Source organism: Hippocampus bargibanti, linkage group LG06 (genome assembly GCF_051943395.1).
Source record: "Hippocampus bargibanti isolate YZ-2025 linkage group LG06, ASM5194339v1, whole genome shotgun sequence".
Taxonomy (NCBI): domain Eukaryota; kingdom Metazoa; phylum Chordata; class Actinopteri; order Syngnathiformes; family Syngnathidae; genus Hippocampus; species Hippocampus bargibanti.
In genome coordinates, this window is record NC_142739.1 from 24,582,605 (window position 1) to 24,608,138 (window position 25,534).

Here is a 25,534-nt window from a genome sequence, read left to right on the forward strand (position 1 = left end):
CCGAAAAACAACCATGTATAGTAAGGCGTTTGTGCCGAAAAAAAACGACCATATATAGTAAGGCGTTTTTAGGCTAAAAAAACGACCATGTATAGTAAGGCGTTTTTAGCCGAAAAACAACCATGTATAGTAAGGCATTTTTAGGCTAAAAAAACGACCATGTATAGTAAGGTGTTTTAAGCCCAAAAAACGACCATGTATAGTAAGGTGTTTTTAGCCCAAAAACGACCATGTATAGTAAGGTGTTTTTAACCCAAAAAAGACCATGTATAGTAAGGTGTTTTAAGCCCAAAAAACGACCATGTATAGTAAGGTGTTTTTAGCCCAAAAACGACCATGTATAGTAAGGCGTTTTTAAGCCGAAAAAAACGACCATGTATAGTAAGGCGTTTTTAGCCGAAAAAACGACCATGTATAGTAAGGTATTTTGAAGCCGAAAAAAACGACCATGTATAGTAAGGCGTTTTTAGCCGAAAAAACGACCATGTATAGTAAGGCGTTTTTAGCTGAAAAAAACGACCATGTATAGTAAGGCGTTTTTAGCCGAAAAAACGACCATGTATAGTAAGGCGTTTTTAAGCCGAAAAAAACTACCATGTATAGTAAGGCGTTTTTAAGCGGAAAAAAACGACCATGTATAGTAAGGCGTTTTTAAGCGGAAAAAACGACCATGTATAGTAAGGCGTTTTTAGCCGAAAAACAACCATCTATACTAAGGTGTTTTTAGCCCAAAAAACGACCATGTATAGTAAGGTGTTTTTAACCGAAAGAACGACCATGTATTGTAAGGCGTTTTTAAGCCGAAAAAAACGACCATGTATAGTAAGGCGTTTTTAGGCCAAAAAAACGACCATGTATAGTAAGGCGTTTTTAGCCGAAAAACAACCATGTATAGTAAGGCGTTTTAACCGAAAAAACGACCATGTATAGTAAGGCGTTTTTAGGCTAAAAAAACGACCATGTATAGTAAGGCGTTTTAGCCGAAAAAAACCCGCCATGTATAGTAAGGCGTTTTTAGCCATAAAACAACCATGTTTTGTAAGGTGTTTTTAACCGAACGAACAACCTTGTATAGTAAGGCGTTTTTAACTGAAAAAAACAAGAAAATGAAGTGATCAATCTCATTGTCATATCAAAGTGTCTTTTTTGGAAAATTAGTACAAAGCTTTTCTTACAAAACAGGTCAATAAATTATGTCACTAAGCCAGCCAATGGGGAGGTTTAATGGGTTGGGGGTTTGCTGCCTCTAAACAAACAGTATTTGTTTTCTCTGGTCCCTTCACATGTACAATGGAAGCAAGAAAACAAAAATATTGACAAAATTTGCTAACACAAAAGTGCCTAAAAAGCCAAAAGTTAGCGTGTGACACAAGACCATAAAAATACATTCCTGTTATTCTACATTTGCTTCGTTTGGTCCAAACCACACACTTCAAACAACTTCAGCTGTGTAAATCTTAACGCAGGGGTGGGCAAGTAATTTTTGAAAAGGACATTATGGACTGTCCCATTTTAGTGACATCCATTTAATAAATTATTTAGTTTAAAAATACATAAATGATGAAAAGAAACATTAAAATTGGACTTTAATGCAATAAATACAAAAGAACTTTGCCCACGCCTGCGCTAAAGGGATGAAGAAGCGCAGCGGCCGGTTGGTCTTAGTCATGTGACCTCCCAAGTTTCAACCGCACGTCATTGTCACGTAAACGTTATGTGTGCACTGCAACTTTCAGTTCAGCAACATCCTGTCCTGTCACACCCGCACATTTTGTATCTTCTCCCCAGTTTGTTCTATCATGCAGGCTCATTTTGTGCGTGATACAAAAGATATCCATATTGTCGCTGTTTACGTTCATGGAATACCAAAACACGGTTATCCTATTCATGTAAAAATGTAAAAAAAAATGACAACACCAACATACACCTTTGGTATCTCGGGGTTGCACCTTGCATAGTAAGTTACAGTCCCAAAGACCGAAAGGCATGTGTGAGAGACCCTGCAGGTTTCACACAAGATTCATAAGGTGCAACTTCGAAAGTTGCCTGTGTGCCTCGGCAAATTGCACTTTATGCAATTCCCGAGTAAGTCAAAATGACACTTTTGATATCTCCGACGTTTAACTTGGTAAGCTGCACTGCAAATTCATATCATGCACATACAAGGTTGTAAGTCATTCACCTTATACTTGACTTGGATGTGTAACAAGAAAGCCAACACGTCTTGTATTGCCGGAGAATCAAAACAATGGCTTCAGATTGTGAGAATATGATTTCTTGTTACACACCCAGTTATGAATATGATTCAAATAGTTCTGAAGAAGAATTAAAAAATGTATTCCGTGCCATTTTGAGGCAACATTGGGGGCGGGGGGGGAATGTCTCACCCAAAAAGAGGCAGAAAATGGCCGCCGAGCTCCTGTGAGGAACGAATCAGCCCATTTCCACAGGCTGATAAATTCCTTGCATGGAGCTTGGACGCCCTCGTCTCGCTGTTTCTGGTGCAACACGAGGTTGTCAGACCAAACAAGCATTGATGTCATGGAAGGACTGCTACAATGTGTCCTTTTTTTTGGTCAGGGGCGTTCCTTCAGTGACGTCACGTACGGACTCGTCACCAACTCAAAAACAAGACTTCCGGAATATTCAGCGCGCGTCTTAAAACGTAAAATCTAGCTATATGCGGTGGAATCTTATTAAAATACGCTCAGTAGAAGTCATTTGAAGCCATTTTACAAATTATGGACTTGTCCGGAGACGTCTGTTGTCCTTTAAGTAACGAAGTGCGGAGAGTAAAACCTGTACCGGAAGTGACAACAAAGCAATGTAATGAACGCCGAGAAAATAAAGCACAGCCATCTGCTGGTCAACTATGGGATAGCAGTTATAAACAAATGCATTAGCAACATTTACACCGCATGTATAAGAAAAATTGTCGCCGGTGTGAAAATCGAAGCTTTTAGTTGTGCATGTGTGTATTATTTACACACTTGCACAAGTCTAAGAAGAAAACAAAATATGACGTTCATGTCTCCCAAGTTCCATATAAAGATCTCAAGTACCGCTAATAATGATGTCTACATAAGAGCGCCCCCATGAGGTGTAGATAGTTGGCAGCAGGTCATACGTTCGCACATGATGCGAACAGGCAGCAGGCAGCATAACAGGGCGCGAAATATGAAATCAAAAAGTTCATCACTCAGACTTCAATCCAATTTCTCAAGAACCGACGGAACGAAAACCAGACTGAGCTCGCTGCCAAAGTCGCATACGATGGCGGCATTGTTTAGGACAAGGAGCTGCCTCACGGCTTGACCGTCGCTACTTGGACCCAAGTAGACCGTCTGGATTAAGTCTCCGTAGTTCAAATCCCAGAAGGAGACGCAGCCCAGACCGCCGGTCACCAGAAGGGAATCCGAGATGAGACCCAGGCTGGAACCGCAACCGGCCTCCTGCGATATGAGAGGATGTCAAAAAAAGGAATAGAGATACAGTGATACCTTGGCTTACGAACTCAATTGGTTTCCAGACAGAGTGTGTAAGGCGAAAAGTGTGGATCCCAAAAAATATTTTCCCATAGGAAAGCATTAAAATGAGAATAATCCGTTCACATGTCCCCATAAAACATAATTTTCTACTTTCTAATTTTTTAAGCCTTAAAACTACACACAATACACCTTATTTTATGTATAATTAATGTGCTATGGTATTATAAATAAACAAATAAACTGTACGGTATCATAAAGTCATTTTATTTACCTTTGTGATGGTCGTTGATGGCTTGATGGAATGGAGTGGCCGGTTTCATCAGCATTAAACACTTGATGAGGAACGTAACCTTCTTCTTTCACCATCTTGAGGAATGATGCCTTGTAGGTGCTTTCTCTGCGATAATTTTACCTTGTTCCTCATCAATTGTGTTCTGTTGGCTTTTTGCATCAAGTGTACAGATGGCTTGTGCGGGTTGTTTGTGGAGCCTGATTGATGGGATATTTTAACCTTGCAGTCTACACTCTGCCTTTGAGCTATCAATAAAGTTGAAACGAGATTGAAACAATTGATGAGGAACTCGGTAAAATTATCACAGAGAAAGCATGGCAACTTCAATCGGATATCATCCAATAATAATAATAATACATTTAATTTACAAGCGCCTTTCTGAACACTCAAGGACACTTTACAACAAAGACAACACACAAAACAGTAAAATCATGCATAAAGCAATAAATAATAAAACAGCATAATAAATTAGACCATGTAAGCAAGTTTAAAGAGGTGGGTTTTCAGGTGAGATTTGAAAGTAGGAAGGGAGTCAATGTTGCGGATGTTGGGTGGAAGTGAGTTCCAGAGTTTAGGAGCGGAGCGGCTGAAAGCTCTGCACCCCATCGTTGTGAGACGGGCAGAGGGCGTGTAGAGGTGGAGGGAGGAAGAGGATCTGAGGGCCCGAGTAGGAACGGAGATTTGAATTAGGTCAGACAGATAGGGGGGGGCAAGGTTATGGATGGCTTTAAATGTAAACAGAAGTATCTTCAGAGGCAACCTGGAAGTTTGTCATGCAATGACAACTACCATCACAAAGGTAAATAAAACGACTTTATTATACAGTACAGTTTATTTCTTTAATTACAATACATTAGCACATTTATTATACATAAAATAAGGTATATTTTGTGTAGTTTTAAGGCTTATTTCGTAGAAAATTATGTTTTATGGGGATCTGGTAACGGATTATTCTCATTTTAATGGTTTCTTATGTGAAATAAATGTTTGGAAGATGAACTTTTCACCTCAGACACTTTCTGGGAACCAATTAAGTTCATAAACTGAGGTATCACTGTACAAAGAAAAGTCATAATTCCAACATGGCCACCAGATGACACCTACCTGTTGTATGGAGTACAATTTGATTCCGGTACTGCGATCCCAAACGCAGATGAGTTCATCCAAACCGGAGCTGATGATGCAAAGCGGCGTGCAAACCAGGGAAGTGACGTCGCCGCGGTGACCGTTAACGTGACTGACGCGATTTCCCGTTAAGACGTCCCATAGGAAGATGACGCCGTCCTGGCCGCCGCTCGCCAGGACCATCGTCTGAGGGAACACCAGACAGGTTGAACGCAATCTGAGATGATTAAAAAAACGGTCAAGCACGTGCGTTACAGATAAACAGGAAGTGACCTCATCGATGTAAACAGCGGTGATGCCTGCCGAGTGACCCTGTAGCGTAAAGAGGCAGCAGGAGTCCTCCAGACGGTAAACCTGAACATGTCGAAATAGGTTTCTGCCATCTTTGCGCATTCAGCACATTCTGCCATCTCTGCCTGGTGGGTGGGCGGGGCTTACCCGCACGGTGTGATCATGGCTACCGGTAATCACCCTGCCGGCGGCGGCTTTTAAGACTGTGATGGGCTTCTGGTGGGCACACTGCACCGAGCGTGTTAGATGGCAGCTGATGGCGTCCTCGCTACTGTAGCAGTGCGAAATGGGGACGCCGCCGCGGCATGGCGTGCCTAAAACCAGAAGATGGACAAATCAATAAATCGATCAATCAAATCAATCAATCAATCAATCAATCAATCAATCGCATTTCGTCATGTCTAAAGGCTAAATAGTACTCATAAGCAATTTTTAGGAAATCTATGAAAAGGTTTCTTCAGCCGTCGTCTGTACTTTTGTGAAGGTGTCGGATGTTTCGCTCCTCATCCGAAAAGATTCATCAGTGAACTAATTATTATTATGATTCTTATTATTAACAAAGAGCATTCTTAACAAAATTACCCCTCCGTGCTCTCACCTCGGTACTGAAGAAGCGCGAGAGGTTTGTTGACGTCCACGCTGAAGAAGTCCAGAGAGCCGTTCAGACGCGCCGCCACGATTCTGAGACGAAACGCGAACGACACGTCAGCCGACGGCGCGTTTCAAAAACCGCCACGCCACGCACCTGTTATTGAGGAAGGCCAACGCCGTGATGCCGGATGCACCCGCAGACTCGCTACTGCAGCGCAGCCGCCCGTCGCTGGCGTCCCACAGCTACAAACACACACATGATAACTACACGTGTGTACACACTCGGGGCAAATACAGACGTAGTACACACAAACACCTCCAGTTTCCCGTTGCTCCGCCCGGCAGCGATAAGATTCCCTCTGAGCTCCAGCGCCCACACTGAACCGTCGCCCAAATCCGGGGGGGTCGCGTCAAAAGCGTCCACAAAGTGTCTATGGGACGGCGTGGCAGAGGGCGGCGAGGACGAAGAAGGGGAGAAAAAGTTGGACGGCGAGGGCGGTTTGTGCGCCATGTAGGCGTCCGCCACCAGGTCGCCGTAGTCGAAAGCGTCCCCGGTGGGTTTGGCGGCGCAGGCGCAGGTCGGCGTTGAGGCGAAGTTGGTTTCGATGAGCGGCGTCAGGTCCGGCTGGTCTTTGAAGAGGGGCGGGCGGCTAGGGGTGGTCCGCTGCCTCACCTGGTAGCCCTCGTCCTCCGACAGGCTGTCGCCGCTCAGGGAGGGGTCGGGACCCTCGGAGCTCAGGTTTTCCCAGCAGTCCCTGCTGCTGGTTCGCCTCCGCCTGGAAGTGATACAACTCGCATGTTCAAGCGGCGTTAGCTAAGGCGGCGTTAGCTTAGGCGGCGTTAGCTAAGGCGGTGTTAGCTTAGGCGGCATTAGCTTAGGCGGCGTTAGCTTAGGCGGCGTTAGCTTAGGCGGCGTTAGCTCAGGCGATGTTAGCTCCAGCGGCGTTAGCTCAAGCGATGTTACCTCAAGCGGCGTTAGCCAAAATGGCGTCAGCTCAAGCGGCGTTAGCTCAGGTGGCGTTAGCTCAGGTGGCGTTAGCTCAGGGGCCGTTAGCTCAAGCGGCGTCAGCTCAGGCGGCGTCAGCTCAGGTGGCGTTAGCTCAAGCGGCGTTAGCTCAAGCGGCGTTAGCTCAAGCGATGTTACGTCAAGCAGCGTTAGCCAAAGTGGCGTCAGCTCAAGCGGCGTTAGCTCAGGTGGCGTTAGCTCAGGCGGCGTTAGCTAAAGCGGCGTTAGCTCACGTGGCGTCAGCTCAAGCGGCGTCAGCTAAAGCGGCGTCAGCTAAAGCGGCGTCAGCTCAGGCGGCGTTAGCTCAGGCGCCATTAGCTGAAGCATCGTTAGCTCAAGCGGTCTAGGCTTACCCGTCCTTGGGAATGACGGTCAGGCAGTCTCCCGTTTGGGCGTCCCAAACACGAATCTGTCCGGCCAAGCAGCAGCTGGCCAGAAGCATCCCGTCGTTAGCCAGACACTCGATGTCCTGCGAGGCATTAAAGGGATCAAATCAAACTCGCCAGGGGTGGTTAACGAACGACTTGCCGAGGAAATTCTATTCTTCCCCCACCATGCAGTGACCCCGTAACAAGAGCGGCGAGATTTCGCTGACGGGCGGCCAGTATCCGTAGCCGTCGCATGGCCGGTCCCCTCGGCGGCGTCGCCCGCCGTTTTGGCCGTAGTTTCGTGGGCACAGAAGTCGGTAGAGGCAAAGAAGGAGCAGCACCAAGAGCACGCCGGCCGCTAGGCCCAACGCCGCCACCCTGACGGAAACAAGCCACAAAATGAATTGGTTGTGAAAGAAATTTCTTAACTAGATAGGTTTGTAAGTCAAGATGCGTTTTGCATGTTAATGTCTTAATCTGTTCCAAGACACTGAGTCGACGATTAACTCATTCACAAATGTATTGGGAATTAAACATACGACATAGAGCGCCATTCCAGAATTTGTTCTGTTTTTTTTTTTTTTTTTTCATGCTTGCTTGGGTGCCGAGAAAGCACTGGCCTTTGACAATGTTTTTTTTCTTTTCCACAAGGGGGAAGCATTTTACTTTTGTCAAAGTTAGCGCTATGTTACAACTTCAGCTGTTGTTAAAGCGCAATATCAACCAATATGTACTGCGTTTATTGCATTGTACTTTGTACACCCGTCCCCATTTCAAGCTCATATAACTCCAGACCCATATCATTTAGGAATTAACTATTTGTTTCTGATGCAAGAAGAGAGTGTAAGGTTTCTTACACCGCATTGAATGTTTATGTAGTCCTAAAACTCAATATTCTGTAGGTCCTGGAATTTGAGTGACAATGACAAAAACCCTGGCACTGGAGTGGACACATTTTTACACTTGTGGCAGTGAATCCTCCCTCCATTTCTGTATGCCCCCCCCCCCCCCTGCCCGTCTCGGCACGATAGGGAACAGGGCTTTCAGCTGCTCTGCCCCCAAACTCTGGAACTCACTTCCTCCCAAGATTTGTAACATCGATTCTCTTCCCACCTTCAAATCACATCTCATAACCCACCTATTTAAAATCGCATTTTCTGTGCAGCTCTTTCTCTTGTTTCTATTTACAACTGTATTTTATTTATTGTATTCTATTTGTGATTGTATTTTATTTATTGTAGTACCTGTGCTTGTCTGTGACTGTCAAGTGTCCTTGAGAGCTTTGAAAGGCGCTTAAAATGTTTTAATTATTATTATATATAATATATTTTAAATGTATTATTATTATTATTATTATTATTATTATTATTATTATTATTATTATTATTATTAGTTAATGTGGCAAGAAACAACATTAATGTGATGCAGTGAACTAATTTTAACGTATATTTGTGACATCTTTTCATGCATTTCTATGCTTTATAAAATATTGATGTCTGAATTTTGGGAAGCTTGGAACGGATTAAGACATTAACATGGAAAAGGTGACTTGACTCACAAATATGTTCATGAGGAAGATGCAAGTTGAGTGTGTGTTTTGTGTCGGTTGTGTCAGCGTCATAACTGACTTGTAAAGTGTGAGGTCTGTTTGGAGATCCGCTGCCACCTTGGGAATGGGGGGCAACGGGTGCTGAGTGTCCTGTGGGTGGCGCCCCTCGATGGCTTCTTGAGGGCTCAGGTGAAGGGCAACGGGGATGACGGGCAAGATGCTGATGTACCTGAAACGGGGACCACAGTGAGCTCTGTCGCCCCAAACGAAAGGGGGATGGCATCGGCGCCGAGGTGCACACCTCTTAGCTAACGTGATGTTGTAGTAGCTGAAGAGCGAAGGCCAATGTCTGAATGAGAGTCTCCTCCAACCTTCCTCGTCGTCCGCCCCCCAGGTGATCTGGGGCGGTTCAGGCAAGGAACGGGGCGGCGGTTCCGCCTTGGAGCCCGGCGGGCCTTGCGGTTGGTTGTAAGGTAAAGTCGTCGGGTCCGGCGTCAGGGTGCTGCTCAGATCTCCTCGGCGGAAGACGGGCGCCGCTTCCAGGTGGGGGGTCAGACTTCCAACCCCGTCGTCCCCCAAGGGACTTTGTTCCGAAACTTGGGCGGCCAAGTAGGTGCGCACGCCGGCCGGGTCGGTGTAGACCAGAATGCCGATCCAGATCACCGTGCTGACCTGCAAACCAGGCGGTTAAACGCTTGACCGCGGACTAGAGGTTTGGATTCTGGACCGGTGGTCTTACCATTATGATGCGCTGGGCCAGGCGTCTGCGTGCCAGGAAGTAGACCAGTCGAAGCCTCTTAGGGGGGCGCAGGTTCCTGGCGGAGGTCTGCAACGTGATGGTGTGAGGAAGGGGACGCGGCGGAGGAGGCGCCGAACGCGTTCGCAAAGGGGACGGCTTGGTTGACGGTAGGCTGTCCTCGGTTCGCATGTGACCGTGCAGGTCCGTCAGCTGCAACAGATATTTTTGGAGCCATCACCGATTTGTAACCGCAGACTTCCAGGAAGCGGTCGGCGCACCTCCATGCGGCGGATGTCGATGGACAGCACGGTGGTGAAGAAGAACATCTGAAGGAAGAAGTCGGATACCAAGCCCACCACAGCAAACAGGCAAAACTCCTACGAATATTCCGCACGGTGGGTCACACAAAAATCTCCCATAATTTTGCCGCCGGTTAAATTGTAAAAGGCGGCAAAACCTGAATAGCTGGTACGAGCGTGAAGTATCCGATGAGGATGATGCACAGTTCGGTGGCCATGTTCTTCATGATGGACCAGCTCTCGTTACTCAGGCCTGTACAGAGAAAAAGGTCAAAAAGGTCAAAACTAAGTACAGTTGAAGTATAGTCATTTTTTAAAGGCAATTTTAAAACTAACCTGCAAAAAAAATCTTTAACTTATTCGCTGTCATTTCCTAGCACTGGTAGACCTCTGGCAATGTTTTTCCCTTCCACGAGGGGGAGGGATTTGCATTTTGTCCTTGTTAGCACTTTGGTACAGCTCCAGCTGTTGTTAAAGCCTTATGTAAATCAATTGTGTCGTGCACAGGTGTCAAAGTCAAGGCCCGCGGGCCAAATCCGGCCCGCCACATCATTTTTTTCGGCCCGCGAAAGCAAATCAAACTTGTTAAATTCCATGATGATTGCTAAAATCTGAGCCAAAATTTCATATTTTCGGATGTCAACCACAATAAAAGTCATTATTCTTGACGTCAGATTTGAAAACGAGTTATTCATTAATTTGCTGTGTGCTCTATATGTAATATTTGAAGGGATTTAAACATTCTAATGGGCCCTCGAGAGGAAACCATAACTACAGTGTGGCCCGCGGCAAAAATGACTTTGACACCCCTGGTGTAGTGTATTGTATTTTGTGCATCCACCCCCATTTCAAGCTCAGACAACTCCAAACCCATATAATTTAGGAAAGATCTTTTTTTTTTACAAAAGAGAGTCTGAGGTTTCGGACGCTGTATTGATTGTTTATGTAGTCCTAAAACTCAATATTCTGTAGATTCTGTAATTCAAGTGACAATGACAAAAACCCTGGCACAGGAGTGGACACATTTTTGCATGCAATCGTCTGGAAGCGAATAATAATAATACATTTATTTTTAAAATAATAAATAAATAAACACAAATATATACATAAATCAGTAAAAAAACTACAAATAAATATACAAATAATAAATGTATTTTTAAATCTGTCCAAATTATTTATTTATTAATCCAGTTATCGACTTATTTATTTTATTTATTCATTATATTTTATTTATCTATTTATTCATTCAGTGAAACATTTATTCAATATATTTTATTTATTTATTCATTTTCAGTAGACCTGCTCAAATAAAATGTATTTTAAAAATAAAAAATAAATAAACACATCAATATACATCAATAGATCGATAAATAAATAAAAATACAAATAAAAATAATAATAAATGTATTTTAAAATCCGGCCTATTTATTTATTCATCCAGTTATATACTTATTTATTGTATATATTTATTATATGTTATTGATCTATTTATTCATTATGTTATTGATCTATTTATTTATTTATTCATTCATTCGTTCGTTCGTTCGTTCATTCATTCATTCATTCATTCATGCATTCATTCATTCATGTATTTATTTATTTATTTATTTATTCATGTATTTATTTATTCATTCATTCATGATATTTATTCATTATATTTATTTTCATTTTCAATAGAACTGGTCAAATAAAAAAATATTTTAATAATAAATAAACACAAATATACAAATAGATAAGCATATAAATAAAAAAATATATAAATTAAAATAAAATATAAATAAGTAACCAAGGATTTTGAAGCCGCACATATTTTTATCTTGCCTCATACACGACAAAAAAGACCACAAGAGTGACAGAGGCTTCAGTGCTACTCCTGCACAATCAATATTATTGGATTTTAAATTATTTGCTGGAAAAAAATAATAATAAACGAATGAATACAAAAATACACAAATATTTGTAAATGAAATTAAAATGTATTATTATGATTATGATCATTATTATTATTATTATTATTAGAAATATTGTAATAATAATATTTATTATTATTATAATATTTATTATTATATTTATTATTATTATATAAACGGATAGTACTATAAAATGCTTTCACCTTAAACAAAATAAACAAAAAGAATCAAAATCGAAAAAATAATCGAAATAGATTTGATATTGCGGGTTTATAGCCCAGCCATTCGTACCCTGAGCGATGCGCAGCTTGACTTCCAGATCAACCGGCGTGGACACCACAGACTGGGTGAGGACCAAGACGTTCTCCACACCAATCACCACCACCAGGTATGGAAAAATTTCCCTGTAGGAACAAAAGACACGTTAAGACCAGGCGGCAACTACGTGAGGCTTAATTGTGTGAACCGTTTCAGGGATTGCGGTTACTACAGTCAACAATTATAATCATTTTTTTAAAATTATTTTTTTAATCAGATGTATACAAATTCATTCATTTATGTAAATTTGTTAACATTATTTTTATGCATCAGTGGGGGAAAAATGCGCAAATGGGGCAGAGTTAACGTGATCTGTTATGCATATGATTCAGCGAGAAAGCATTTTAGGGCGGTATAAAAGAGCACAAATGGGTCAATAGTGGTGATATCAAACGCACACGCCCTTTAGCGAGCTTCCCGTGTGCGTGTCGTGGCGTGTGTGTGCATTTGGGCCAATTGTTGGTAGAAGCCCGTCACGCCATGCCATCTGCTTTCGGGGTATTGTCACATGATTGGACGGATGGGCAGCGTCAACATCGGGATAGCAATTACTTCACAGACCGCTAGTAAACATTGACACAAATTACTGGAAGGAGGCCACTGATAAGCGGGTGTGTGTGTGTGTGTGCGCATGTGTACATATGTGTGTGTGCGGCGTACCCTCCGTTGAGAGTGGGCGTGAGGCCAAAGAGCGTGCACAGGCCGACTGACATGAGCAGCGAGCTCAGCACGGTAACCACAGCGGCCAGAGCGAGACCCCACTTGGACTTGACCATGTCGATCTTCCCTGTAGGGGGGAATTTGGTGGTGGTGGAGGGGTTAGGGATGAGGGGTGGTGGGTAAAATAGACTTTTTAAAGGACAACCGACACCATTTTTTTTGTTTCCTAATTGACATCAGAAAAACGTTTTATAGCATCTAAAATACCCAAAACACGCATGCTGTTAATTTTAGTCAAATGGAGAACACCAATAAAAATGACCGAAAGTGTCCAAAGACTACTTCAAAATGACCTTCTGAATCAGTTTCAGAAGGTCCCGCCCCCTTGTTCGTGACGTCACGCCAAGACGTCTTGCCATGCTCGAGAATCAAAACAATGGCTTCAGATTCGGAGAAGATGCTTTCTTGTTACTCATACACTTATGAATATGATTCAAATAGTTCTGAAGAGGAAAGCATAAATGTTAGCAATCGATTAAAGAAGTCCTTCCGTGTCATTTTGAGGCGTCTGGAGTCCAATGTAGCTCCCAGAAAATGCACAAGAAGGCGCCCAAGCTCCGTTGGAAAAGGGCTGATTTGTATGCTGGGAATTTGTGTCAGCTAGTATTCATCATCGCATTATTTATGTTTTTCCTTCTAATTTCTCCATCAACACGACGTTTTCAGACCAAACAAAGTACCCAAAATGCATTGTGTGTCGCGTTCTCTGGTCAGGGGCGTTCCTTCTGTGACGTCAGGAATCATCACCAACTCAAAAACAAGACTTCCTGAATATTCAGCGCGAGTCTTAAAGCGTAAAATATAGCTAGATGCCGTGGAATGTTTGTAAAATACGCTCAGTAGAAGTTATTTGAAGTGATTTTACAAATAATGGACACAACTTGTCGGAAGGCGTCAGTTGTCCTTTAACATACAGTAGTTTTCAGTTGAGAGTGCAAGTCCACCGACAAAAAATTTATCTGGAGTGATTTGTATTCGTCCAGGTCTATTTAAAACAAATAAATAAATAGATGAGGCAATCTGGTATTAAATGCATTTACATTTTTCATCCTTGAGCATTTACTGAGATGGGTATGAAAAGGTTAAATGGTGTGAAAATATCTTTCAAACAATGAAGTTTTCTTTACATCTCTATTCAAACGCTACCATAGTTAATCAGCGACATGTCGTGTACTTTGGCAACCGAGCCAACGTTTGCACACGGCCTGGGCAATTTGGCACACAAAAAGCGATTTAAGAAGCTTCCGAGATGAAGAAGAAAGTAGATACTGACGCGTGGAGAAGTAGATGTAGGCGAAAAGGATGATATAGGTGGTGACCAACGGGATGAGCTCTGCCACGCCGATCTCCTCCTTGAAGTGCACGTGTACCAGGCGCTCGTTTTTTAGGCTGCAGTTGGTGGACGGGTGCAGCTGCTTCAGGCGAGCGCGCAGGCTACCCAGGAAACTACAACATACAACACGGCCATTTTTTATTTTGTTTTTGGGCAATAGTACAAGCGGTATTCAGTTAACCGAGGGCTTACGCCAGATTTGGAAGAAATTTGTATGCCAGGATATATAAAACATCATTTCATTTCGGTAATCTCGTAAAATTGTCGCTTTCCCGGTCAGGGGCGTTCCTTCCGTGACGTCAGGTGGATTTTTTTTCCGTGACGTCAGATGGATTTTTTTTTCGCAATTGCACTTTAATTGTCCATTTTCGGCACATTTTTGGCTTGTTTTTAGTGCCTTTTTAGTGTCTGAAATAAATAAATCAATGAAAAGGTTTCTTCAGCCGTCATCTCTACTTCTTTGAAGGTGTCGGATGTTTCGCTCCTCATCCAAGAGGCTTCGTCAGCGAACTAAAATTTGCTGGATGGAGCACACCTGTACGACTGAGAGTTTATACAGACGTAAATAAATAAATAAACAGATAATGCAAAAACCGAAATAAATAAATAAATGGAAAATTAGCTAAATATTTTGTTTATTTCGGAAAATTTTAAGGTTAAAATATTTAATGAAAAACCCTAAGGAACATAAAACCTTTAAAGGAATAAGATTAGTAAAAATTATATTTACTATATTACTGTGATAAACTGGAATGTATTTGAGCTCATAAAAAATGCATAAAGCTATACAGTAAAGTCTCGTTATATCGATATTCTCGGGAGTCCGAAATAATATCGATATAACCGGGACTATCGATATATCCGACCCTGCGCGCATGTAATTTTCTCCTTGCGTTCATAGAAATAGTATCGTAATAAGCGGTACTATTGATATACAGTAAAGTCTCGTTATATCGATATTCAAGGGAGTCCGAAAAAATATCGATATAACCGGGACTATCGATATATCCGACCCTGTTTGCATGTAATTTTCTCCATGCGTGCATAGAAATAGTATCGATATAACCGGGACTATCGATATATCCGATATCGATATAACGAGACTTTACTGTAACCGATATCGATATAACGAGACTTTACTGTATTTGGAAAATGTTTTAAAATGTCATTCATTGACTCCACTGCGCCTTGTAATGCGGAAAATACGGTAACCGAACGCAGAACCGACATAGTACAGCAAACGTCACCTTGCGTCGTAGCTGGACAGCACGATGCTAATGGTGTACGTCACCAGCCTCTTCCTGTTGTAGTGACTGACGCCGGTGAGCTTCCCCGGAACACCGAACAGGAGGTCTGGAAAATTAATGGGCGGCAAAATGACTTTTTTTTTCAGGCAATGTTAATGTTTGTCAAGTGAGTCAGCGAAGGTGCACTCAATTTGTCTACGCTCTTGTCCAATAACTACTAACAGTGGAACTATTTTGTGTGGGGGTTGTAACATCATATCACAGGACTGAAAAGAATACATGTATGTATTTGGCTATCTAATAGCTATCTATTAGCTAGCTCGCTAGCTATTAGCTGTAGGCTATCTGGCTATCTATTAGCTATTTAATTGCTAGCTAGCTGGATTTCTATCTATTTGAGTTACTTTGGAGTTGAGTGAACGCTGGCGCGTCTGGCTGACGCTGCTCACCCACAGAAAAACTTTATCCTGTGACTGTAAAGTAACCTTGAGAGTTTTGAAAGGCGCTTATAAATGAAATGTATTATTATTATTATTATTATTATTATTATTATTATTATTAAAAAGTAATATTTGGTGCACGTCATATACAGTGGTAATCGGTTCACCTGAAAGACTAATTAGCATCCTCAAATAAGTAGTTTGTGTGCACTATATATATATATATATATATATATATATATATATATATATATATATATATATATATATATATATATATATATATATATCACTCGCAAGAAAAACCAAAACCCGGAATGGCGCCCCACGTCATATTTTCAATTCCAGAATAAATTCAGGAATGGCACTGAATGAGTTAAATATAAAATACACAAAACAGCACTCGCAAAAACCACACGTGTAAGGATAAAAAAAAAATACACTTCAAACACATAAAACAACATAACACACATTCCAAAAACACACTGATTATGAAAACAAACACACAAAATTATAAAACAAAAAACATAACACTAACAACAAAACACATAGCCATACAAAACATACACACGCACACAACAACACCATAACTCATGACACACACACACACACACACACACACACACACACACACACACACACACACACACACACACACACACACACACACACACACACACACACACACACACACACACACACACCTCTGAGCGTGGCCGAGGCGTGAAGGCCTTTAGGCTCGTGCTTCTGGACGGTCTTCAAGGGGTTCGGGTCGGCGTCAAAGAGCTCGCGTTGGTTCTGCCAGTAGTTGGCGGGCGAGACCAGCAGGCAGCCATGTTCCGGCAGCACCGATTGCATCCGCCGCAAACCCGGCAGCAAGTCCGCCACTTGCAGGCACAGCGACTCCAGACTGCGAACGCCCGAGCTGCCAACCAGGACAAAAACAACATCTTAGTTCTTTCTTGAGTTATGTTCTTGAGTAATTGAAACACAAAGTTCCTAATTAGTCGAAAGTTGGAAAAAAATTGGAAGGTTAAAAGCAAAAAAAAAAAAAAAAAAAAAAAAAACAATCAATCAACCCAGAGTCGGCTCCCTGCCACCTGCGTCACTTATGAGTCACAGGACTGGTTTTGTGTCGGTGTGCAATGTATGTTGCCAACTATTTGGAAAATATCAAGTATGCAGAAAGATTTGCTGAGACACACCTCAGATGTACTTTTAGAAGCTCCACAAGCTATTCAAAACCAATGGTTTTGTTTGTGTTTGGTTTGCAGTGTGTTTGTCTGTTTGTTTTGGTTCTGTTGCTTTGTATGTTTGCATGCCATTTGAATTAATAAAAAAAATAAAAGTGAAAAAAAAAAAAAAAAAAAAAAAAAAAAAAAAAAACGGCACCGGCAAAAAAAAAAAAAAAAAAAAAAAAAAAAAAACCTGTCGGTGTGCACGTGGTTGCGGATCTCGTCCAGCAGGCTGAAGACTCGGCCGAGCGGCGAGCGAAAAACGTCCACGGGCACCAGGCTGTTGTCCCATGGCACCACCGCCGCCTTCACCAACACTTGCTGAATGTACGCCACCGGGGCTCCGTAGTACTGCGCAGCAAAACGGCGAGGACAAATACGCTTTATATTCTTCTTCCTGACAATTCAAACCGACCGATAGTTATTGCGCCTGCAACTCTGCTTTTTAAAAAAAAGTTGAATTCATATTCAAAATGAAAATGAGACGAAAGAGTGTTAAGACATTCCACCCTACGCCCACATATTTTTTTTTACATTCGATGAGTAATAAAATAGCACTGGATAAAATAAAAAATATATATAATAAGAAACGGAGCTGGCCATTAGCTCCCTTTTTTTGGGAGATGTTCCCCCAATGTTGCCTCAAAATGGCACATATAATTCTTTAATGATTGTAAACATGTATGCTTTAATCTTCAGAACTACAGTGTATTTGAAACATATTCATAACTGGATGTGTAACAAGAAAGCATATTATCCGAATCTGAAGCCATTGTTTGGATTCACAAGCAATGCAAGACGTCTTGGCGTGACGTCATTTTTATTTGCATTTGAATAAAAAGTGACATCGGCTGTCCTTTAATACACAGTATGGAATGTTAATAATTTTCAAAATCATCGCGCTTCAGCAGACAAAACAAGAAACATTGTTGCAAAAAACGATTGCATTCATATACAATACAGTGGGCATGTACATAAGACAACAGGGAAACTGCAACGCTTACATCTTACTGTATTATGTATACAATTTAAAAAAGTCATCAATCTTCTTCTGCTTCCCATTTTTACCTTTTAACACAAACTATCGTACTAGAACATACACTCCTAAAAAAATTAAATACTTTTTAACTCATTCACTGGCAAACAAATAAATAAACACATAAATAAATAAATACATAAATACATAAAATACAGCGAATAAATAAAATAAATAAATAAATAAATAAATGTATAACTGAATGAATATATAAATATAAATAATAAATAAATAAATAAAATATAATGGATAAATAAAATAAATAAATAAGTCGATAACTGGATGAATAAACAAATAAAAAAATTAGACAGATTTAAAAATAAATGTATTATTTTTATTCACCTATTCATATATTTATGTGTTTATTATTAAAAAAAAAGATTTATTATTATCTGTATAATAAGAATAAGAATAATAATTATTATTATTATTAGTAGTAGTAGTAGTAGTAGTAGTATTATAGCAATTATTATTATTATTATTATTATTATTATTATTTTTATTGACTGCCAGACGATGTGCAAAAATGTGTCCACTCCAGTGCCAGAGTTTTTGTCATTGTCGCTCAAATATCGGGACCCACAGAATATTGAGTTTACACACTACATAAACATTCAATGCAGCGTAAGAAACCTTAGACTATCTTCTTTCATCAGAAAAAAAGAGTTAATTCCTAAATGATATGGGTCTGGAGTTATTTGAGCTTGAAATGGGGTCGGCTGTACAAAATACAATATACATATTGATCTATATAGCGCTTTAACAACAGTTGAAGTTGTAATAAAGCGCTAACGTGAACAAAAGGCTAAGGCTGTCCACGCGTGGAAGGGAAAAAACATTGCCAGAGGTCTGACCAGCGCTTTATCGGCGCTCCATGTTCTATTTTCAATGTCATATTTTCAATTCCCGAATACATTCAGGAATGGTAGTGAATGAGTTCATAAAGAAAATGTGACATTTTCTCCTTCAATGCACTTTGTCATAATTCCACAGCAGTAACATTTGTCATTCTTTGCAGAGGATAAAGAACGCAGTCATGTGAAATAAAAAAAAAAGTACAAATACCCAGTCAGGCTGTTCTCCGAAATCTCCTTGAGGCTCGCGGGAAGGAACGCTGTAGTCCCGCACGCTTGTGCTGAACTCCACGGGACCTGTGCCGGGGAGGGGCAGCCTCAGTAACGGATAACTGGCGGAAAAAAAAGTGTGGGGGAGGGGCAAGAAGTGGTGGGAAATACATTTTGGATGAGTTCATGCCTTCTCAAAGAAATTCCTCCCTCCAAAAAATACACACCAGCAGGTTAGGATGCTGACTGAAGTGAAGAGGATGATGGGCACCGGGTAGGTGGCACACAACAGTCCGTGGCGGTAGAAGGCCGCCGAGATCTTGTCCCTAAGCTGCTCACGCAGCATCGTCGCGGATGGCGGCGTCAACCTCCGGCCATTGGGGAGGGTGTGGCAGCCGCCGGGCACACGCCGCGGGACATTGGAGTTCCTGCAAAAAATAAGATTCATTTCAAATTTGCCGCTGCTCACCCACAGAAAAATGTATCTTGTGACTGTGAACTGACCTTGACAGTTTTGAAAGGCGCTTATAAATGAATATTATTATTAAAATTGGGATTGATTTCATTTCGGTTTGTTGCCTCAGGTTGAGTATCGAGCGACAGTTGCGCATCGCCTATTTATGGAGCAAAAAATTCCAGGGGGCGGAAATGTTTTTTTTAATTCGCAGTGATTTGCATGTCAGGACACTCATAATGTTGCGCTAGCAAGTCAAACAAGCTAAAGTAACCGTCGGGTAACAAAAGTGAAAATGACTCATCATTGAAAAGTGTTTCGTGCCAAATGCAGCGTTTAGAGAAATAAACAAAGAATTATTAAACAAACAAACTGACAGAAGTCAAACATACTTTGATACAAATTCACCTGCTGAGAAATAAAATAAATAACAACAATAAATAGTAAATAAATAAACAAACCAGTATATAGATAGCTATATAGATAGGTAGCCAACTAGATAGAATGATACATGTATCCATTTCTCCACTGTGAGACTAATAAAGGCATATCCAATCCAATCCAATGTATGTCTAGAATGATAGCTAGCTAGAATGATAGATACATGTAGCTAGAATGATAGCTAGCTAGAATGATAGCTGCATGTAGCTAGACTGATAGTGAGCTAGAATGATAGATACATGTAGCAAGAATGATAGATAGCTAGAACGATAGCTAGCTAGATTTTGTTGCTAGATAGATAGATAGATAGCTAGCTAGATTTTGTTGCTAGATAGATAGATAGATAGATAGATAGATAGATAGATAGATAGATAGATAGATAGATAGATAGATAGATAGATAGATAGATAGATAGATAGATAGATAGATAGATAGATAGATAGATAGATAGATAGATAGATAGATAGATAGAGTAAAACATTTCAGGAGGCGGAAATATTTTTTTTAATTGACGATGATCAGCAGGACGCTCATAATGTTGCGCTAGCAAGTCTAACAAGCTAAAGTAACCGTAAGGTGACAAAAGTGAAAATGACTCATCATTGAAAGGTGGTTCGTGCCAAATGCAGCGTTTAGAGAAATAAACAAAGAATAAACAAACTGAGAGAAGGCAAACATACTTTGATACAAATTCACCTGCTGAGAAATAAAATAAATAACAATAAATAGTAAATAAATAAACCAGTAGATAGCTAGAAAGGTAGGGAGCCAACTAGATAGCTAGAATGATAGATACATGTAGCGAGAATGACAGCTAGCTAGAATGATATATACATATAGCTAGAATGATTGCTAGCTAGAATGAAAGATGCATGTAGCTAGAATGATAGATACATGTAGCTAGAATGATAGCTAGCTAGAATGATAGATAGCAAGAATGCTAGATAGCTAGCTAGATTTTGTTGCTAGATAGCTAGCTAGCTAAATAGCTAGCAAGACAAATAGACAGCTAGATAGATAGCTAGATAGCCTGATAGCTAGACAGATAGAGTAAAACATTTCAGGAGGCGGAAATATTATTTTTTTATTGACGATGATTAGCTGGACGTCAGGACGTTCATAATGTTGAGCGAGCAAGTCTAACAAGCGAAAGTAGCCGCAGTGAAAATGACAAAAGTGAAAATGACTCATCGTTGAAAGTTGTGTCATGCCAAAGGTAGCGTTTGGAGAAATAAACAAAGAATAATTTAACAAACAAACTGACAGAAGTCAAACATACTTTGATACAAATTCACCTGCTGAGAAATAAAATTAGTAATAATAATAAATAGTAAACAAATCAACCAGTAAATAGATAGACAGATAGATAGGTAGCTAACTACATAGATAGCTAGAATGATATATACATGTAGCTAGAATGATCGATAGCTAGAATGATAGATAGCTAGCTAGATAGCTAGCTTGAGAGCTAGCTAGCAAGATAAATAGATAGCTAGATATCTAGCTAGATAGCCTAATAGCTAGATCGTAAAAAAAAATTCAGGAGGCGGAAATATTTTTTTTAATTGAAGGTGATTAGCAGGACGTCAGGACGTTCATAATGTTGTGCTAGCGAGTCTAATAAGCTAAAGTAACCGCAGGGTGACAAAAGCGTAGCATTTGGAGAAATAAACAAAGAATAAGTAAACAAAAAAACTGACAGAAGAAGTCAAACATAATTTAAAGGTACACTAAACTTATTTTTCATCATGGTTCATCTTAATTTCTTTTTTAATTAGTTTTTGTCACCCCGATACATGGAGGTGTTTGTTGAGTGTGAGATTAGACAACTTTTAATTCATTTTCCTTTTCATTTTAGTTTTTGTGACTATTAGTTTTTGTGAACTAGACAACACGCCTACTAGCTAACACGTGGGCTAACATTCTGCTAACGCAATATATTTCCGAACAACACACTGACACAATATATCCGCTATCACAACTAACTAAAGTATTGGCTAAAAAAATAGAAATGTTAACTCATTCCCTGCCAGCCAATGTACAAAAAAAATGCGTCCACTCCTGTGCCAGGGTTTTTGTCATTTTCACTCAAATTGTGGAACCCACAGAATATTGAGTTTTAGGACAACATAAACATTCAATGCAGCGTAACAAACTTTAGACTCTCTTCATTCATCGGGATAAAAAGGTTAATTCGTAAGTTATATGGGTCTGGAGTTATCTGAGCTTGAAATCAGGGCGGCTGTACAAAATACAATACATACATATTGATTTATAACATAAAGCGCTAAAATGGACAAAAGGCAAATGCTGCCCTCTCGTGCAAGGGAAAAACATTGCCAGAGGTCTGACCAGCACTTTTTCGGCATGAATAAAAAAACGAACAAATTTGGGAATGGCGCTTTACATCACACTTTTTAATTCCAAAATAAATTGGGGAATGGCAGCGAGTGAGTTAAACTAAATGCTAGCACAACACAATTATTGTCATTTGTCGAGTGAATCATGGCAATAGAAAAATTGCTTCTCTAAATTCAACGTCAACCCCGAGCCGATTGGGTCGTCCAGGGTCACTCCAACAGTGCAGCATGTCATCACGCAGAGTGCCAGTCTCACATCAGGTTGCGTAGTTGCGTGTCTCGTCAACAGAAACTCTGCAGGGACTTCCCTTCAGGAGCATTAAGCAGGCACGTTGCTATTAATAGCTGACACAGTAATGACAACATGGCCGCCTCAATGTCCTTCTTTGAGATGTATCTACTTGGCGTGCACATGGAACGCGGCGCGCTGCGCTATCCGCATTCCTGATTCGTCAAAAGACCGTGAGAATGAGCGTTCCCCACCGGAATGCATTTAAACGCCTGCTTGGGGGGGGACTCATAGGGGGGGGGGGGTCGTTCAAAGTGCATCCAGATTGACATTCACGTGTTAATTCTGTTAATAACGCAGTTGCCGATACAAAGGGGGCTCTTTCATAAGAAGTCACCCAACTTTTAACTGATCGCAAAATGTTTTTGGGGAAGTGGCGGATAATTAATTAGCGGCAGATTCCACATTTGGAAGAAGCTACGAAAATAAATAGTGATAAATCAGCTTATGAGCTTAATTGGTTCCTAGAAAGTGTGTGTAATGCGAAAAGTTCGTCTGCCAAACATTAATTTCGGATCATAAACCATTAAAAATGAGAATAATCTGTTTCCCATGTCTCCATAAAAATACTTTTCTACTAAATAAGCCTTAAAACTACACAAACTATACATTATTTTATGTATAATAAACGTGCTATTGGATTGTAATTAAATAAACTGTACTATATAATAAAGTCGTTTTATTTACCTTTGTGATGGTTGTTGATGTAGTTGCCTCTTCATAATATCCGAGTGAAGTTGCCGTGCTTTCTCAACGATAATACCTTCACTTACACAGTCCCCTGCTAGCTGCTTTTCGTTAATCCAAATCAACTGTTTTTCAACCTTTTATTGCCTCAGACCGTTGCTGAGACAACACAAACAACCTTAGCCACAAGTAGCAATGGTCAACTTAGCATACTTGTATTGGGACGCTAAGTCACACAAACGTACACCTCGTTCGTGTTTTTCGATGATCTCCTTTCTTCTGCTCGATTGTAATTGGTGTCGTCTTCGGCTTAACTAGCCTGTGGTGGGGTCTTTTTCGGTCCCATAATAGCAAAAGTACTCCACTCAATAGCAAACCACATCTGCACTCAATGGGGGTGTGGAAAACGAGTCCGCTAGCCACTGTGGCGCTGTTCGACCGTGTGATTTGGTGTCCATCCGCCGAAAACTAGTTTGAATGCCAAGATTATATTCTCGCAAATTTAATGTTCATAAAGTGAAAAGTTCGTTAGCCAAAGCGTTCGTAAGCTGAGGTATCACTGTACAATACTGCAAAAATCACATCGCTACTGAAATCTCAATTATTTAAGACGATTGTCAACATGCTGAAATAAACAAACACTTACTATAAATCGCTGTGGAATGGCGACCATCTTACCTCTTGTCAAAAGCATTTCCTAAAACGGCAGCCCTCAAGTCATATCCAGGTTTCAGCAACATGACCATTCATGTGGTCACCAGAAGTATTTTAAGGGTGTTGTGCATGTGAATGTGATCCCCCAACTGTCATCGGATGTGCTGCCGCAAGTGAGGCTACACTTGACAGGGACTTCCTTCCCCCCTATCAATCATTTATTGTATCATGCGTAACATACTGTACACACACGTAAGTGCGCAAACATGTACACACACATTCTGATTCTCTCTCTCTCTCTATTTACATCTCCTTATAACTAAACCAACCCCCCCCCCACACACACACACACACACTACAGTATATCTCCACATAGACATTTGATCGGATTAGCCTTTATTAGTCTCGCAGTGATTGCATGTCACTCACATTCCTCTTTCTCACAACTTTCACATTCTCACTTCCAAGTCCTCTCTCACTCGTAGTTTCACTCTGTCACACCACTCTCACGCACAAACTTGTAAAGATACCATATCTCAAACAGTCACCGATATACATTTTAGTTTTACACACACATTCAATATGTCACACCATTCCCACACGTGCTCATATACAAATATTCACTGGCACATATACAGTATTCTCTCACTCACGTACACACACAAATTCTCAAGCAGGAGGCTGATGCTAATGCTAAAGTTCTAACCAAATCAAACATCGCAATTTATTCCGTGTCTAAGATCGTGTAATATTGTGTATACAACGTCACCACCCACGCCTTCTTGCTAAGTTTGTGGAACATTTTTACAAAAAAAAGAATAACATATCAGAGGCTAAAGTTTGTCTCCTGTCATGGGTTAGCATTAGCCCGTTAGCTCATCATGGTGCACCGTAAAATCCCTTGACGTCATATGAAGAACTCCAACCTGACAGGCAAATCTAATTCACGAATATTGATGGTGCAAATAAAGCTGTCTATCGATCTGAGAGCTAGGTTAGCAAAAAAAAAAAAAAAATAGGTAATGTTTGCATCCTCTGCATCATCTCATCACACGGACGAATGCTACACAACACAATGAAATTTACAAACACCTTTCATGAAATACACCGATATGTTTGAATAAAACCACGCGGATGAATGAGTAGTTCAATGGGTTACTATATCTACTAAGTTGTTTTGTCATAAGTCTTACGCACGCGTTAAATTGCTTCAATTTCGCATCAATAAATTGCCTTTCAATTTTTGCACTATGCAAATAAATAGACGCAACGGTGAAAGTTATGACAGAGTGTATTTTTCAAGTTAAGTAGTTCAATATAAATCATAATTTCAGAAATATAAGAGACATTTGAGAGTTTGTGGATAAATATAAGTTTCAATGGATTCTTTGTGTCCTCTGAATCATCACGGCAAACAGCTCGAAACTTCACTACTTGCCTGGATAAACGTCACGTTCACCCCGCAGCGGTTCCGCCGTGCTCCTCCTTCTTTCTCCTCCTTTTTCATGCCCGGAATAGTGTCAAATCGTCGGGGAATGCGGCTAAATGTTCCTTGGCATGTTTTTTTTCTTTTTACGTGGTCCGCAAGGGTGACCCGT

General features: G+C 40.7%; 1 protein-coding gene across 1 annotated transcript; it reads right to left on the reverse strand.

Moving 5' to 3' along the window:
- Positions 1-1,110: 1,110 nt before the first annotated feature.
- On the reverse strand, positions 1,111-25,534 carry scap (SREBF chaperone). The gene is made up of 23 exons (XM_088998787.1): positions 25,375-25,534; positions 19,279-19,479; positions 19,053-19,173; positions 17,145-17,302; positions 16,421-16,641; positions 15,277-15,382; positions 13,970-14,142; positions 12,637-12,763; positions 11,950-12,062; positions 9,907-10,001; positions 9,728-9,826; positions 9,450-9,659; positions 9,012-9,382; positions 8,790-8,939; positions 7,347-7,539; positions 7,147-7,262; positions 6,104-6,563; positions 5,942-6,030; positions 5,795-5,877; positions 5,344-5,510; positions 5,179-5,259; positions 4,885-5,091; positions 1,111-3,452 (listed from the first exon to the last, which is right to left on the reverse strand). Exons 2-23 carry the CDS (start codon positions 19,395-19,397, stop codon positions 3,207-3,209), a joined length of 3,705 nt encoding a protein of 1,234 aa, XP_088854913.1. The 5' UTR covers positions 19,398-19,479; positions 25,375-25,534; the 3' UTR covers positions 1,111-3,206.

Coding starts and splice junctions, on each gene's coding strand:
- scap (XM_088998787.1), bottom strand. CDS start 19,397: ATGCTGCGTGAGCAGCTTAGGGACAAGATCTCGGCGGCCTTCTACCGC. Junction 7,263..7,346: donor TGTTACGGGGTCACTGCATG/GTGGGGGAAGAA, acceptor AATGCCTCGCAG/GACATCGAGTGTCTGGCTAA. Junction 6,564..7,146: donor ACCGTCATTCCCAAGGACGG/GTAAGCCTAGAC, acceptor TATCACTTCCAG/GCGGAGGCGAACCAGCAGCA.